The sequence below is a fragment of the Dermochelys coriacea genome, chromosome 11, assembly GCF_009764565.3.
Source record: "Dermochelys coriacea isolate rDerCor1 chromosome 11, rDerCor1.pri.v4, whole genome shotgun sequence".
Classification (NCBI taxonomy): Eukaryota; Metazoa; Chordata; order Testudines; family Dermochelyidae; genus Dermochelys; species Dermochelys coriacea.
Window position 1 is genome coordinate 73,079,224 of NC_050078.2, and position 18,582 is coordinate 73,097,805.

The window sequence follows — 18,582 nt, forward strand, 5'->3', positions numbered from 1 at the left end:
TCCCCCCTTCTGCAGGTCATCTTTGAAGTATGCCTACTCTATGACACATGTCGAAAGTGAGGCCTCTCAATTTGCTACCACCAGTGCGCCATAATCCAACTGGCAAAAACTCTGCCATACTCGAATGTAGCTGGAATACTTCTATTGTTGCTAAGGGAATGCTCACTAGAATCCCTTTCCAGCAGTTCTTGAAATGACAAAAGCCTTTGAGGGGCAAAATGACTTCAAGACTGAAGGAGTGTTATATCTGGGGACAGCTTTAAGAATCCATTAACTCAGTAATGTTGAATTGTAATGGAACACCTATGGAGCACATGGGCCAGGGAGACAAGTAATTATACAGAGTTTATTTCTTATAAATCTTATAATCAGTGCTCTACAGAGCATATGAAGTGTATTCGCAATGATGGGACACAACGGTGTCGTTATTTTTGATAATAGCTAGTGAGAAGGTTGATGGAAAATTTCTGGGAATTGAGATTACTTGAAAGACATCTAATGGCAAGAGATGTAACTCTTTTGGGATGACAATAAGGAATGCATGTTACAGATGTAGGGCCAGATTCTGATCTTGGTTACACTGGTGAAGTTACGGAGTGAAAGTCTGGATTTCCACCAATGTGACTGGGATCAGAATCTGTCCCACAGTGAAGAATGATATTAAATATTTGAGTGGAACAGTTTTCTAGCCTAGGAACACACATTAAATATTTGCTAAACATTCATTAGAGAAGTGTAAATAAATAATACCTGATGGTATGTCAGTATGAGTATTTATTATTTACTATATAGAGGTGCTAAGTGACACCATGGTGCTCTCCACACACAGAGGAGTATATGGTCCCTGCCCCAAACATCTTACACTCTAAATAGTCCAAGGACGGAAAAGGGAAGTAATATTGGCCTCATTTTATGGATGGGGACTGAGGAGCAGAAAGATAGAGGCACTTAAGGTCACATTTGAAATTTGCGCCTGAACTGGGAATTGAACTAGATCCCATCCATCCATTTCAACTTTCTCAATCCAGCAGTATGCCCCTATGCCTTGATTCTAACTTCAAAGCTGCTTGCTATTGCAGTTCAAGGTCCTTCTGACTAGATTGTGAATTATGCTTAGATGTGGCATATTAATACAGTAATTTTTATAATGAAGAGAGACTAGAATGAAGCCATTAAATATCTTTTCACTATAGAAATCAGAGAAGATTGTCAGAAACCCAGGTGAGGAAGGATATTCTTGTTAAATAGCTGGAGTAGGATTGAAGAGATCTGATTTCAGTTTCTGCCTCCATGTACTTCATCTGTGATGTTGAGCAAACTCTTTGACCTCTCTGTGCCTTAGAATACTTTCTCTAGGAATAATTCCTTTTGTCTGGTTAGACAGTAAACTCTTTGGTGCAGCAACTGTTCTTTTTCTGTTTGTACATACAGTGCCTAGTGACACAACAAGGCTTTAATCTCTGATGGGACCCTAGACACCACAGTATGTGAATTACTACAGGACTGCACAAGATGCTGAAATTTCAGCATCTCTACATCTATACATTATGGAATATATTACACACTTCCTTTGCCTAAAGGTGTTAAGTCAGTCCTGGGAGGAAAACCTATTTCTTTCAATACTCTGGCATGAGGGATTTTTGAGGTTTTAGATATTGCATTTCATATTCCAAAAAACAACTAGAATAACAAATCCACTAATACAGGATTTGAATGGAACCCAAAGCACCAGGTGTGATTGCAAATTTTTTTGGTCTACTTTGGGGCGGGGGAAAGGCTAACACTAATGTTGATCCCCAAAATCCTTCTCTTCCCCCACAGGCTGGTGGCGACTTCTTTAAGTTTGCATGGGCACCACGAGAAACAGACGAAATGGCACTTTGGAAGGTTCAAAAGTTCTTTACTCCAGTATATCTCGCAGCACAGATGTGTCCTACAATGACAGTGTAAGTAACTGGTGCAATGCATTTCCATGGTACGTGCATGGGTGTAGTCTCACTTGGAACTCTGCCACAGTGACAATTATGAATTACAGGTTTCAGAGTAGCAGCCGTGTTAGTCTGTATTCGCAAAAAGAAAAGGAGTACTTGTGGCACCTTAGAGACTAACAAATTTATTAGAGCATAAGCTTTCGTGAGCTACAGCTCACTTCATCGGATGCATTTGGTGGAAAAAAATGTTTTTTCCACCAAATGCATCCGATGAAGTGAGCTGTAGCTCACGAAAGCTTATGCTCTAATAAATTTGTTAGTCTCTAAGGTGCCACAAGTACTCCTTTTCTAATTATGAATTAGTCTCATACACAAGGAGGAAGATGTATAATGGTCTTGCAGCACTTTTTCCTTAAAGAAAAATACTATTCTATTCTATAGCCAATGGCCTCTAAAGCTACTGTAAGATGTAGTAGATAGGTCAGTGTTACAGAATGCTAGAACATTTTTTTGAAGAACTTTATCACAGTTCTGGACCTTCCCTGAGCAGCAATAGAATGCTGCCAAATTGTGTGGGTAGGTTTCCATTATGGACAAAGTTAAATTAGAATGAGTCATGATCTAATTTATCACGTGAAACTAAATGAGAATTTAAAGCACTACATCCTCCCACCTCCGCACATCCTGGATTCCAGGGATTTTTCCTTCATGCCAATCAAGACTCATTGGCTCTGACCCTCTGCTGCCTTGCACTTTGTGGAGTTACCAGATCAGAGTAGCTGTAAAAAATCCTTGCAATGTGATGGACTTTGGAGCCTGGATGCTGTGCGTGGCTGCAGATGGGCTCCTAACAAGTGTGAGGTTTGGGGTCTCCATAAATTATTTTTCATACTGCCAAAATAATGAATTATTAATGTAAAATCGTATTAGCTTTGTGCTTTGGTGAATAGTATCATCTCTGAAAGGGCACTATACTTTGAAGTATAAGTATTAGATCTCCCATATATTTCAGATGTCCTTTAGGTTCCTATGCTGGGAGCATATAAAACCAAGAGAATGAAGTTGTCTCATGAAATGGGCAGGCGTCTGAAATGGAACAGTGCAAAGGAAGTAACTTTTGAGATGGGCCCATCTATTTCAGTTGGATCCAAGTCTGGATTCAGAACACCCCAAATTGAAACATGTTCAGATCCAGGGTTTTGGTCTGGCTCATAGGCAGGGGGCAGCTGCAAAATGTGACATGGGGTCTGTGTTTGGATTCTGTCCCACCTCCTTCTTTCATAGTCTAGGGATGTTCAGGACTGGGTGGGTTTGGTTAGGGCCCACTTTTGAATAAACACTTGAAGTTTAATGCAAAGTCGATTTTCATATATATGGATCTCTTGGTTTGAAATGCACGTCAGACTTGAGGTCTTTCCAAGTGCTTAGCAAAGGAAATTTTTATTTCCAGTAGAATTTTTATCCAGGCTTCTTTCCTGGTCTAGATTAAACTCCCCCGTTAGCAGCGGCTGCGCAACAAGGCCCCAAACAGGCGGTGCCTTTGAGAACTCTTGAATGGTTAAAGGAGAACTCCACTGTACTGAAAAGATTCAGATGGCCATAGAACTAATTGCAAAAGGGAGTAAACTGCTATGGGCTGCAGACCTTGTGTGTGGGGCCATGTGCAGCAAGGAAAGAAACTGTACTTCAGAGGGACATGACTCCCCTCCTCTTGTTCCAGGTGGGGAGTAACTTTGCTACTCGTCCATAATGGTAGCAACCTACTACATCCCTCATTCTGGCTGACATGTGAGCGTGGGCCAATTTCTGCCAGTTCTGCCAACTCTCTGCACACTTGCTCATGGGATTAGTAGCAGGTATAAGTGCCTGCGCCCAAGGCCAGGGGAGGCCGAGCAGGAGCATATGAGGCAGGAGTGCAATCAGTCTCTCCTTCCACGTCTGGAGCCAGCACAGTCCATGCCACGTACTAGCCCTAAACAAATAAGAGTAAATAAAAGACAAATAAAAGCATTTCATGATCAGATAGGAAGCTCCCATTTTGTTAGTCTCTGGAGGCAAATTAGGTGCAAAAGAATTAACATCTCCATAGAAACAGCTGCATATCGGAGAGCTTCCAATCATTCTAAGGTAAGGGATATTATAGTGTTAAACACTTGGTGTGTTTAATTTAGCAGAGTTTAATTATTAAATTAGAATTGGAAATTACCTTAAAACAATCTGGAGACTCTGAATTCCACTGGGGTTTGACTTGAGAGACTTAACCTCCTACTGGGGCATGCTGGGTTATATTAAAATAGCAAGTGGAGCTGGCATCGCTTTTGGTAGGGGCTAAGGGGAAAAAGGGTTTGTTTGGAATATTGGTGATATGATTTTCAACACCATTTAGCAGATGTGGTTACCTGTGATCCCATAACATTTCTAAAGGTGTTAAACCAGGTCTACATTAGGTGCTGAGTGGTGTTCCAAATTGTGGTGGAAGTGGGGACTACTTTGTAACTTCTGGAAATTCACCTTATTGGGATGTTTGTTGTACGAACATGCTGGGTTAAACCAATAGAGCTCTTATAGAGCAAATAGGAAGATGAAGCCATGTTTCTAAATGTGAGCCTGTGTAACCCACATACCTCGTGGGTGTGGCGTTCTGTCCCATCTAGTGGCACAGAGACCACTTAGAGAGCAATTAATGAGTCTGCTCTAAAGCCTTAGCTAACAGCCAGTTGGCTTTTAGCTCATGTAGTAGAGGCTTGTGCACTAAGCTCCAGAGGTCCCCAGTTTAATCCCACCCAACGACGACCAGAGTCTGTTGGCGTTACACCTGTGTCCAGCATGCGCTTAAGGGACAATGCAAGAACTGTTTGCTTTGGTGCTCATCATGTTGTTAAAAACACCTTTTTCCTGATCTAAACAACGCCTACTAGGACATGCTGATAGTTATTCATTAATTTTTTTTAAAGTTCCTGTTTTAATATTCCAATTATAGTTAAAGGATTTAGCTATCGCCCGCCATGCTCCTGAACAGCTGCGTCCACACAGGCCCTGATGCTACGTTGCGAACAAATGAATTACAGTGAATCACTGCAGTTTTCCTTTAAATGCCAGTGTAAGGTACCTGTGCTACCTTTAAAGAGTTTGCAGTGCTGGGAGTCACTGAGCTAAAACTTTCCCCTCTAATCTTCCCCCAAAGGATTTGGTCACCTTCATCCAAGAACATTTTAAGAAGAGAGAATGTGTCTTCTTCACAAGAGATGCCAAGTCAATGTAAGCAAATACTCTGAGCTTTGCTTTTTACGGGAGCGGGAGGTAGTGCTGGTTGAGAGCAACGTAATGAAGTAACAGTCAACACCAGTATTAGGGTTTTGGGGAACTTCCAGTGCACTTCTTCCTTGTGCACCCTCATCTTCTAAGTCTCACTTTTGCCTTCCACAAATGCCTTCAATCTTTTTCTTTTCTCTCCTTCTCTAGTCCTCCTCCCTGTGTTCTGGTCATGGTCCGGGGGAGGCCTGATATAGCTCTGGTTATGCTTAAGAGGTTGGAATGGCAGATTTTACTCCAGCCTCCAACACTTTGGCTGGGAAGAGAGAGCAGGCCTACAGTCTAGTCTACTCTGGGAAGTGAGTTTGATAAATGCACTCAAAGAGCAGGCCACACAATCCCACTTTAAAATTGGGACAGTCATGCCAATGTGGGGCGCACCCCACCAGCAGGCATCTTCCCTCCCCATCAGCAGATTCCATGGTTCCCAAATGCCAGTTTTGCATACAACTAGCTGGATAGCATAGACATGGGGACAGAAGTGCTCATGGCCAGCACAGTAGCTTCTCCTTGATATTCCGAATTTAAACTGATGCAACAAGGATGAAGAAACAGGGATCAAGGAACAAGGCATATCCAGGGCCCTAATGATTGGCTGGGTATTGCTGAATGTTCCAACATCAAGTGCTATGGGAAATAATACATTCAGATGTCATGTTGTATGGGTCAGATATAGCATTATTTTCCTGGCAAGCATCCCATTGAAGTGAATGGGGTCTAGTGGGATTGATGTGAGGTGGCATATTATTTTTATTATTATTTGTATTATCATAGCACTGTGCTGGGTGCTGTATAAATCCAGAACAAAAAGATGGTCCCTGCGTCAAAGAGCTGACACTCAAAGTCTAAAACAAGAGACAACAGATGGATACAGACAGAAAGGGGAGTACAAGGAAACACTGAGACAGTATTGGTCAGTATGATAGGCAGTGGTTTCAGCACACCTGTGGCCTAGGTGTTCTAAAGTTTTTGTAGGTATCACAGAAATGGAGAGTTTAAGAGGGTTTTGAAGGCGGATAATGAGATAGCTTTGTGGGTGTTGATGCTTAGGAGGAGCTCCACAGCAGGGACAGCATGGGGGAAAGCAAGAAGGTGCTTGTTTGAAAACTCAACAAGCAGGTGGTGAAGGTTGGTATCATGGGCCAATCAGAGATGGTGGTCAACATCTCGATAGTGGATGACAGATAAGAGAGAGGATGGGGATGGGCTTTGAAAGTGAGGGTGAGCTACTGTTCAATGTGATAGTGAAGAGGGAGCCAGTGGAGGGATGCAAAGAGCGGGGTGATATGGTCAAAGCGACAGGCTAGGAAAATGATCTTGGCAGCAGGATTTTGAATGGATATGAATGGGGCAAGACTGCATTTGTCAAGGCCAAAGAGAAGGTGGTTGCAGTAATTGAGACATGAGCTGAAAAGAGCCTCAATAAAAGAATCTTTCATCCCCAGTAGCATTCAGGGCACTCTTTACACTGTATGTTTAGAAGGAACTAAGTTACTAGAGAAATTCAACAACTCTCAGAAATTTCATAGGTTCCAAGACCAGAAGGGACTATTATGATGATCTAGTCTGGCATCCTGTATAACACAGGCCAGAGAATTTCCCCAAAATAATTCCCAGAGCACATCATGTAGAAAAATATCTAATCTTGATTTAAAGATTGTCAGTGAGAAAGAATCTACCATGACCCCTGGTAAATTTGTTCCAATGGTTAATCACTCTCATTGTTAAAAATGTACGCATTGTTTCCAGTCTGAATTTGTCTATCTTCATCTTCCAGCCATTGGATTGTGTTATACTGTTCTCTATTAGATTGAAGAGCTCATTATCAAATATTTGTTCCTCATGTAGATACTTATAGACTGTAATCAAGTTACCCCTTAAACCTTCTTTTTTTGTTAAGTGCTAAATAGATTGAACTCCTTGCGTCTGTCACTAAAAGGCATATTTTCGAATCCTTTAATCACTTTCATGGCTTTTCTCTGAACCTTCTTCAATTTATCAACTTCCTTTTTGAATTGTGGACACCAGAATTCGGTACAGTATTACAGCAGCGATCTCACCAGTACTAAATACAGAGTTAAAATAACCTCTCTGCTCCTACTAGTGATTCCCCTGTTTAAGCATCTGAGATTCTTATTAGTCCTTTGGGCCACAATGTTGTGTTGGGAGCTCGTGGTCAGCAGATTTTCCACCATGATCTTCCTCAAATCTTTTTCAGAGTCACTGCTTCTCAGCTTCCCCTGTCCTCTAAATATGGCCTATGTTCTTTGTTCCTAGATGTTTACATTTATATTTAGCCATATTAAAATACACCATTGTTTGCTTGTGTCCAGTTCGCCAAGCAATCCAGATTACTCTGTCAGTGACCTGTCACCATCATTATCTATCACTCTCTGAATTTTAGTGTCATTTGCCAACTTCATAAGTGATGATTTTATGTTCTTTTCTAGGTCATTGATAAAAATGTTAAATAGCATAGGGCCAAGAATCAATCTCTGTAGGACCCCACAAGAAACACACCCATAGGATCATGATTCCCCATTTACAATTACATTTTCAGAACTATCAATAAGGCTGCTTTTAACCCTAGTAATTGGTGCCATATGAATTCTATATCATTTTAACTTTTTAATCAAAATGTCATGCAGTACCAAGTCAAGTGCCTGACAGATATATCATATCAACATTATTATCTTTATCAACTACAGTTGTAATCACATGAAAAAAGGATATCGAATTAGTTTGACAGGATCTATTTTCCATAAACCCATGTTGATTGATTGGTGTTACCATCCTTTAATTGATTATTAATCTAATCCTGCATCAGGTGCTCTACTCTCTTGCCTGGAATCAATGTCAAACTGAGAGGCCTATAATTACCTGGCCGTCCCATTTACACTAGTTAAATATTGCCACAACATTAGCTTTCTTTCAGTCTTCTGAAACTTCCCTGGTATTCCAAGGCTAACTGAAAATCAATCTCAACAGTCTAGCAAGCTCCTCAGCCAACTCTTTTAAAACTCTTGGGTGCAAGGTATCCAGACCTGCTGATTTTAAAATGTCAGATGTTAATAGGGCAACCAGATAGCAAGAGTGAAAAAATTGGGATGGGAGTTGGGGGTGATAGGTGCCTATGTAAGACAAAGCCCCAAATATCGGGACTGTTCCTATAAAATCAGGACATCTGGTCACCCTAGACTTTAGGAGTTGCTGCTTAACCTCCTCCTGAGATACTAGTGGAATGGAAAGAGTGTTATCATCACCCTCATCATGATATGACTCCATCATCTGTTTTTTCCTCTCAAACACAGACTTGAACATGGCTGCCTTTGCTTCATTTGTATTGATAATTCGGTTATTTCCATCTAGTAATGGATCAAAACTACTGTCAGGAAACTTCTTGTTCCTAATATATTTTAAAATCTCCTTCTTATTGTCCTTTACTGTGCTGGCCATAGATTTCTCCTTGTGTCCCTTTGGTTCCCTTTTTCTACAATTGCTAGCTTCTGATTTATATTCATTGCTATTAATTTATCCTTTCTTCCATATGTTACATTTTTATAGCTGCCTTTATTTTCCCTCTATACTAGGTAGGTTTTTTTAACCAATATGGCTGCCTTCCTTGGTTGTGGTTTTTCGGGCATCTAGTAAAGTGTTCTTAATCAATTCCCATCTATCATTCACATTTTTCTGATTAAATTTTTCCTCCCAGCTGAGCTGGCTTATAATTGTTTTCAGCTTGGTGAAAGTGGTACCCAAGCTACAGTTGATTTTTTTACCTCTGTGATCAATTCCTCTTTATCTGTCAAGGCAACATAGATTCATAGATTCATAGATACTAAGGTCAGAAGGGACCATTATGATCATCTAGTCCAACCTCCTGCACAACACAGGCCACAGAATTTCACCCACCCACTCCTGCCATGGTGGTTACAGTACTTTTTGAGTTAGGTAGTTGTCACTTCTAATATTTAGAAATTGCAAGGATATTTTAATACCGGCAACATGAGATCTACAGCATATTGAATTGAAGCCCCCATGATAATACAGCTTTTCCTCCCACACATTATGGATAGGTGCATAGAATGTAGCTGCATCACTTCTTGAAAGCATGGGGCCTGGCCTACACAGTTCTTTATACCAATTTAACTCTTTGTTAGGGCTGTGGGCTTTTTTAATGCTGAAATGGTTAAATCGATAATCCCCCTGGCGTGGATCCAGTCACACCAGTATAAAGGTGCTCATATTGGTATAGTTTATTCCCATACATTTACAAGAATGAGCCATAACAATATAAGCATCTGTATACTGGTATAATTGTGCCCACCCTCGAGGGTTGTAATACTTTAGCTATGTCAGTATCTAAATCAGTATAATTAAAGCAGCACAAAAATGAGAGTAGGTAAGAAGTTTAGGTCAGGATCTATTTGCCCAGGCTGATATTTGGTCAGGACTCCAGAAAAAATTAATACCTTATGTGTGTAAAAACTAAACTTGTAAAGGCCTGCTGGATGTTTTTAAGCACCGTGACTTTGTCAGGATTTTGGCTTTACATCTCACCTAAAGGCAAACTAGAAATGAAGGAAACTGGTTAATAATTGATACTGCAACAAAACCCAACTGTTGCATGTCTGAGGACTGCACGCTCCCCTTTGGCACAGACGCCTCTCCTCTCACATATAAACTGTGGCATGCTTCCCTAACCTCAGAGAAGCCCTTTGTTGGAGTTCTGTAGGGATCCAGCTTTGAGGAAGGGTGGAAAAAGGACAGTGATCTGATTCTCACCAGATTCTCCCCCCACAAATCCAGGAGGAAAATATCAGACATTACCGCAGCATTTTCATTCTGTAGAGCCCACTGCCATCCTCTCCTTTCAGGAGGGATAGGTGTGGTTAGCTGCCATGTTCAATCCCAGAGAGGGTTGTGCCTGCTTGGTGAGAGAACACATCATATACTGTTGTCTTTCATCAGAGTTCCCAACTAACACACCAGCACTTTATATTCCTAGAGAATTTATGAAGCATTTTAGAATTCTAGAATAGGCAAGCTAATAATCTTCAATCCAGTTCTTTTAGAGTGTTGGAAAACCTGGATTCATAAAGCCTTTTCCCCTTCTTTATTTCAACTTCCCTATTTGCACTGAGTTGCTCTTCTGAAGGCAGTCAGTACTGTGTTCTGATATGGTCAGAAGGGAAAGGAATATATGACATATTCTTGTCCATAATCATCTCCTGAGAGAACTCCTCAGAGACCTTGCAGATAATCAGGGATATTAACACTCTTATAAACTTACGACTATAGATGGCCAGACCACTGTAGGTATCTTCTTGAGTACAGTACAAAAATGGAGGTTGGAGTCCAGCTGGGTTGCATTCCATTAGCTTCATGCGCATAAAGACTCACCCTAGGGGCTACTTCCAACAGTCCAAAACAGCTCTGTTTGGATGGTGTTGGATCAAGTGTCTCTTCCAGATCTTTGGCTTATGCAGGACAACATCAAAACCTTACCGGCTTATTTGACTGGAGTACATTTGGATTACTTGAGTAAGAGAACTAATTAATATTCATGAACTGCAGTGTTGCTGAGAAACATATTACAATCCTCTCATTAAAGAGACTTCCTGTGAGCTATATCCTCTAAAGCAGTGGTGAGCAGCCTGTGGGCCGCAAGCGGCCGATCAGGATAATCTGATTGCGGGCCATGAGACATTTTGCTGACATTGACCGTCTGCAGGCACGCCCCCCCCCCCCCCCCCGTAGCTCCCATTGGCTGTGGTTTGCCATTCCTGTCTCAGATTACGGGTAAAGCCTAAAGACCTAGGCAATTGTTTGTGTCTTCACTTTAAAGTCTGTTTGGTCTGTTGCCTTTTTACTTCACAGTGATATTTGGTGGGATGCCACTTTTACATGATCTGGCATTTACTTTTTGATTTTTCAAAGATATAATTAGCACCTGTGTCATGCTGTTTAGCATTATGAATAGAGTTCACAGCCTGCACCCTCACCACAGCAATTCACATATCTTACTTCAGAGAAAAAAGGTTTTAGCCAGTTAGTTCTCCACTTATAAACAGCCTTTGTGTACCCCATATCACCTTGGGACCAATTTCTGCATGATCCACCCCTAAATTTCAAGGCAATGTGAATATATTCTGTTACCATGAAATGTGCTTCATTCCCAGCTCTCTCTCCCCTCCCACCACTCACACATCGCTATCCAACCACCTATTCAACCCATTGTTGAAAATATTTATGGACCCAAAAATTTCTGATTATTTTTGACAGTGACTATTTCTAAGGATGGGTTTCCCCTCTATACTGTAAGCAGCCCATTTTCACTCTCTGCAATATTGTCCAGGTAACCCATCTCAGAACCCGCATCCTCATCCATAGAAAGGAGACCTTGTAGTTAGCTTCAATGGCTCAGGTATCTCATCTCACTAGCCTTCACTTCCAGCTCCTTTGGCTGCAAACCGGACTCCAACTTTAGCTCCATAAACCCTATTGCTTGGTACCATGAACCCGTGCAAGAAGCCGGCAGTGTATCATAGAATATCAGGGTTAGAAGGAACCTCAGGAGGTCATCTAGTCCAACCCCTGCTCAAAGCAGGATCAATCCCCAATTTTTGCCACAGATCCCTAAATGGCCCCCTCAGGGATTGAGCTCACAACCCTGGGTTTAGCAGCTAATGCTCAAACCACTGAGCTATCCCTCCCCCAGTGTAATCCAATAACACTGCCTTGTGAGGAAAGTTGGAGAGCAAGAGGCAGATACTGGGCTGTGCTCTGCCTGTAACAAAATGCTCGGCTCTTGGCTGCAGCTGCAGCAAAATGGCCAAATCTGTGGCAGAATTGCTGAATCCTATACATCTTAGAAAACACCAGAGTTCATGAAGCCTCGAGTAAAATGAATGGAGCTGGTCACACCCTTTGGAGTTACTGTTTAAAGCTTTCTGCAGACTCAGATGGGTGCCACATGCATTGCATTGATTTACTGCATTGAATTGATTTCCTGTTCTATGTTTTCAAGGTTATCTTCACAAGCATAAGAACAAGGAATTTTTTTCTTTTATTAAAAGCAAAGCTGAGATCCTGGAGCACAATTCTGTGGTATGATGTAAATTGGGTGGTGGTGGAACACCTGGTGCCCTGTGTATAAGGCCTATCTCAAGAGGAGTTGCATACTGTAACTTTTATATGTTCTTTCAATCTATCCGGGTGGTGGATACCAAGACATGTTGAGATGATCCTGGGATGTAGTCATTGGGAGTCCCCAAGTCATAGGCCTCAGATAGTGAAGTTAACATAGTTAAGTTCAAGTTGGCATCATCTGACTCATGACAGGATTTAGTTTAGAAGCAAATGTTATGGTGTTAGAACATTAAGACGGAAACCATCCGAAAGCCACTAATAAACTGAGCTTCAATCTGGCTAAAGCAGAGCAAAAGGGAGAGGGATTTGAAAATCCCTCATTGTCTAAATAAGAAACAGGTCAGAGCCCCTCTAATACGGAGCAGAGTAGGTGTTGACACATGTGTTTGATTTTGTACATACACAAGCTGAGGTCTTTCTGCAATGTTACAAAGTTAGAACACAAAATATAGTTTTTGTTTGTTGTATAGGCCCATGACACGAATACTTGAAAATACATGTTAGCACTTGAGTTTTAGTTTTCTTCAGTCTTTCCCACTTGCGTAGACCTCAGCTATAGATGTTACATTTCACCTTGGGCCTTGTGCATCTTTCTGTCCAAGCACCATAACTTGTTCAAGAATAAACCTTTAAATTCCAATTTAGAAGTATCATATTTATTCAAGCATAAGTTGTAACATTATAGTTGAATGATGTCCAGCCAACCTACTTGTCAAATACATGTGGAAAAACTGCTCACCAGTCTTAGTTGTCATTATGCTATCAGTCACTGAAAGAAAAAAGTATTAGTTTTCTGGGCAAAATATATTAATCTGTTTCTTTTTTCTATTCACTCTTCTTGGCAGGGACAACTTGTGTAAGTGTGGGTATTCCAAAAGCCAACATATAGAGGGGACGCAGGTAAATAACACTGAGAAATGGAGTTATAGGAAACACACAAAGGAACTTCCCACTGATGCTTTTGGTGACATTCAGTTTGAAAATCTTGGGAAAAGAGGGAAGGTGAGTAAATGCTGAGCTGCCATTGGGTATTTTAACTCCAGCCTATCCATAAATAGCTTCTGCCCTGTGGCTTTTTGCATTAGCCTTTTTGAAATAAATTCAGCATAATTAAAAAGAAGCCAAAACAATCAAAAGGGGAAAAAAAAGGTTTAGATTTTTCAAACACAAGGAACCTAAATTTAGGTACCTAAATAAGCAATCTGATTTTTCCAAGCATTCTAAGCCCACAATATCTTCCACTGAAGTCAGTGAGAACTGCTGGGTGCTGAGCATTTTGGAAAATGGCAACTTACTTAAATTTTAACAGAGATGTTAAAAATTGACCTGTTTTAATGTTGGAAAATAGGGTTAAATGTGCTTTTTGGAGAAAAAATTGTTTTTCTGAAATTATATGAACTGAAACTATTTTTGGGAAAAAACACTGGTTTTGAAATTCTTGTTTTTTCCAACTGGAGAAAGTTGGGGAAACAGTCACAAATGAATTTTTCCCCACATCAGCACATTTTTAACCACTCCCCACCACATGCACACATTTTCAAGTGGGTAAAAACCTTAAAAGAAACCAAAAAAATTCAAAAATCGAAATAAAAAAATCATTTAGAAACAAAATGGTTTTGAAATGAAATTGTTTTCATTCAATTTCAAATGCAAAAATTCTGTGGAATACTGAAAAAAATTGGGTTGAAAAATTTCAATTGGGATTTTTTTTCTTGCAAAGTTTCTTGCAGGGAAAATTCCCATTTTCCACATAGCTCAATATGGATTTAGGAGACTTTTGGATGATCTTATGCCCAGTTTTAAATGTTCAGATGGCCATATTTGAAGACCCCGTAACACCTTAATAAAAAAAAAAGAAAAACTTATTTTTGCTCTGAGATGTTCAGGAACATTGCTTGGTTTGTTCATTGAGGTCATTGACATCCTGGCATATAATACAATCAGTCCTAGCTTTATGCACAACTGAAAAAGGAACAAAAGAATTGTAAGTGAAGAGAGGAAGTCTGTTTTGAGTGATAGCTGGAGATGCCATATTGTAAAGAACCAGATTATGGTACTTAGAATAAGTGTTTAAAGGGGGCTATATGAAAAAATGGAAGTCCCCGCCATTGTCACTGTTAAAATGGAGCTATGGGCACATAAAATTGATTATCTTAAGCATGTCATCTGAACTGCAGGGCAGCTGAAGGGGAGCAGGTTCTGCTCGTTCTCCCCACCTTCCTATGATCTGTTATATAAATGTGATCCAACACTTGTAAAGCAAGGTGCATACATTCAAGTCTTCAAGTTCTGGTTCTCTTGCTAATCAATAATGGGCCTGATCCCTGGTGCACCTGTGAAGGGGACCCTTAGCGTGCAGATCTATATGTGAGTTCGCACCTGCCATCTGACAGCTTCCCCCATTACATGTTCAGCACTTGTGTTGTCCAGAGTTGGGTGCTATTAGTGGGGTAAAGGGTGAGCATTGGCTGAAGTGGCTTGGGGAGAAAAGGTGGGTCAGGCCAGGGCTGAGAAGAGATGCACATCATCCTTTCATATATCAGGCAGAGATCAGGGCAGGACAATAATACATCCCTCAGTGGCATTGGTCCCTTTTGCACTGTGGTTCCCCTTTGAGGAAGTTCCCAGGGTGGCCACCAGCTGCAGAAGACATCAGTCTCTCCATTATGCTCAGGGTGTGCAGGGAGGTTTGTGGAGGGTCCTGGCCTCCGGCTAATCCTCCATATTGCTTGGAGTTGGAGGCTGGTTCCATGGCCTATTCTATGTGTGATAAAATGAAGACATTAAAGTCTCCATGGGTGTGTTCCTGTGGGGATCAGTTGATGTTGGGCTAGATTTTTTTTCAAAAGCACAAGTAGATTTAGGGGCCTAAGTGCCCCTTGGGAGTTAATGGAATTCAGTGCCATTTGTGCTTTTGAAAATCTATTTCCTTCCTTTGTAGTACTCCAAACAGAATTAACAAAGTAGTGCAATTGTCTGGGATATGAGTTCTACACCTATAAGTTGGTTGGAACAGGGACTGTCCCTGTTCGGTTTGTACCATGCCTAGCACAGTGGGGTCCTGGTCCATGACTGTGCTATAGGCGCTGCTGCAATCCAAATAATAAATAGTGCATTAAGCGACAGGACTAATATTCACGACAGGGGTTTGTTCTGTCTCTCTTGCTGTCCACAGAGGGGTGTGTATGCACAATGGAGCCATTTTGTGATGGGGTTCTTATATTTTTTTCCCTAAAATATGTGCAGCCTGTGTGTGCAGAGAAGGCACGTTGGAGCAGTGTGCTTTGCACTTGGAGTGGAATGTGGTGAGGTTTGTAAGAGTCTTAGCTCATTCCACAGTCTGGGACCAGCCCACAAGGAAGCTTGGTCTTCTGCACAGACAAGCTTTATCCTTTGATAGGAAGTTCCATGGTGCCTGAGGGGTGGATTCGTTGAACACAGTCTCCACCTTGAAGCATTAGGCCATCTCTTAAACATCATGGGCCCAAGCTACTAAATGCCTCGCTGGGACCATGCAGGTGATTTAGGGCTTATCTACACTTACTGGAGGATCGACACTCTGGCAATCGATGCATCGGCAGCCGATTTAGTGTGTCTAGTGAGGACCCACTAAATTGACCACCGATCGCTCTCCTGTAATCTCCTATACTCCACCTGCTCAAGAAGAGTAAGGGGAGTTGATGGGTCTGTCGACAGATCCTGTCGATGTCACATAGCGTGGACCTTGAGGTAAGTAGATCTAAGCTATGTCGATTTGAATTACACTATTCATGTAACTCAAATTGCATAGCTTAGATCGACTTTTCCCTTTAGTGTAGACAAGGCCTGAGTATTCCTTGGAAAGCCAGTGCAGAGAGCAGAGAACAGGACTGTGCTTGTGGTAGCCCATATTGCTGGGGAGACATGCTGTTGGAGTTTCCTAAGAGCTGATGACTTCATGCACAGGTAAATCACAAGCAGAGAGAAGATCTGAATCCCCATCTGCTACCTCCCAGATGAGAGGCTTAATCACCATGCAGAGAGCTATGCTCTCTCTCTCTCTCTCTGGCCCAATAAATATTTAAGAATTGATACAAGTGGAACAGCTTCGGTAAGAGAGTTTGGGAGCAACCCACCTTGGACTAGCCTACAGCCTGGTGATTAGGATGTTTACCTGGCAGGGACATGATGTGAGTTCAAGTCCCTGATCCAGAGTGGGGACTCAAACCTGGGTCTCATATCCCAGGCAAGTGCCCTAACCACTGGGCTAAAGGTTATAAGGGCAGAGAAAGGGGAACACATCCTTTGTCTGAAGCTGACCTTAAAAAAACTTTTTTCCCAACCAAAACTAATTGGATCAAATTCACCAATAGTTTCAGGTAGGCTGAAACTGCATTTTTTGAATAAATTTGTTTGAAAAACTTAGCCTATCTCTATTCAGGTGTCCTAGGAGTGGGGAAAATACAGGCCATAAAATTAGTGTTTAGAAAACACACACTGGGCCTAATTCTCCATTGCTTTGCACTTTGGTCATTTACTACTGTGCAATGCGGGTGACAAATGTCACGTAATGGAACCATTCTGACACCTGCTTTGTATTTTGTCTAGATATACATGACTGCATGGAGGGCAAGGGAGTGGGGAACCGGGCCATCTCTTTGAGACCAAATGGAATTACTCTGTTGCCATTTATTGCTGCTAACCCTGCATTGTGTCCTCTCTCATTGAAGTACATCCGGTTATCCTACGACACAGACTCTGAAATGCTCTATGATCTGATGACTCAACACTGGCATCTGAAAAATCCCAACCTTGTCATCTCAGTCACAGGGGGAGCAAAAAACTTTGCCCTAAAGCCACGGATGCGCAAGATATTCAGCAGGCTGATCTACATTGCCCAGTCCAAAGGTAAAAGGGATATCTGGGCTGCCTTGAAGCTACTAGTTTTTATGTTTTCTGCCATTGGGCTAGCCTGGTATCTCTTGGTTTGTCAGTATAGTGAATAAACTGTGATGTTAGAAATAAAATAGGGAAAGGAAAATAGATTATCATGGAATATGGATCAAGAGATAAATCCTGGTCCCATTGAAGTCCATGAGAGTCTTTTAGTTAAATGAATGTGGGCTTAATTTGGGGAAAAAACTAGGCATATATCTTGGGGCAAGTCTATCTTTTCTGATGCCCCTTTGAGTGTTCCCATGCCTTTTACAATCATTTATGCAATTAATACCTGTGAATTCAGTTGTAGCCATTGGCACATAGAGCAGGATAATAAAAATCGTAATAATTTGTATTAAAAAAACCTGGGCTAAGTTTTTTAATACAGATTCACATCTAGTGTAACCCCTTTTTGAAGTCAGAATTGTTCAAGCAAGTGAAGAACTTGGTTCAGCAAGTGCAGTTGTGATTTAGCTGAAGTGAGAGGTGAATATTTCAGTCGGCTGGTATATTAGCCTTCTGCCAAATAATGGAGAAGAAGAAGCTGTGAATAGTCAGCAGAGAGGCAGAGCTTTCTATTAGTGGTTGCCTGTTTAGTCCATTTCAGACAAGTACAGTCTAATGACTTGGGAACTGGGTGGAGAGCCATTCTTGGCTTTGACAAGGATGTCCTTTGTAGCTTTGAGTAAATCTCCTAACATTTCTTCTTCCTGTATCATATGGGAATTAACATATTTCCTGTGATCCTGTGAGGATAAATGTGTTGGCTTAGTGTCTTGAAGATAAACAACCCCAAGGGCCAAAATCCCCACTGCCTTGCCCTTTTGTGTTGTCACTTGCATTGGTGCGCAGTACTGCCACATCAGCTTCTTGCACCCACGTAACACAGGCCTTCATGACTACACGAGCTGCAGGGCAGAGGAGAATTGGGGATGACACATGCACATATCTATAAAGACAAAACAATTTTTGTGCACAGTGGTAGTCTGTGGCTAAATTTCATTTGGTACCTGTCATCTTCAGGGGCCTGGATTTTCACAGGAGGCACTCACTATGGACTGATGAAATACATTGGAGAGGTGGTGAGAGACAACACCATCAGTAGGAGCTCAGAGGAGAATGTGGTGGCTATCGGCATAGCAGCCTGGGGCATGATTTCCAACCGGGATAGTTTGATCAGAAGTAGTGATACTGAGGTGAGGAACATGTAGTGCTGTCAATGGGGTTATGGGAAGCCAGTGAAAACCCTACAAAACTGAGTTGTATTCTG

At 41.5% G+C, this 18,582-nt stretch overlaps 1 protein-coding gene across 1 annotated transcript in view; it reads left to right on the forward strand.

Moving 5' to 3' along the window:
• Nucleotides 1-1,841: 1,841 nt before the first annotated feature.
• Nucleotides 1,842-18,582, forward strand: part of TRPM8 (transient receptor potential cation channel subfamily M member 8) — an 81,541-nt gene continuing 64,800 nt past the window's right edge. The window contains exons 1-5 of the mRNA XM_038421737.2: nt 1,842-1,946; nt 5,116-5,189; nt 13,241-13,397; nt 17,105-17,282; nt 18,336-18,508. Coding sequence (XP_038277665.1) covers nt 1,848-1,946; nt 5,116-5,189; nt 13,241-13,397; nt 17,105-17,282; nt 18,336-18,508 — 681 coding nt within the window. The 5' untranslated portion in view covers nt 1,842-1,847. The remainder of the gene's footprint in view (nt 1,947-5,115; nt 5,190-13,240; nt 13,398-17,104; nt 17,283-18,335; nt 18,509-18,582) is intronic.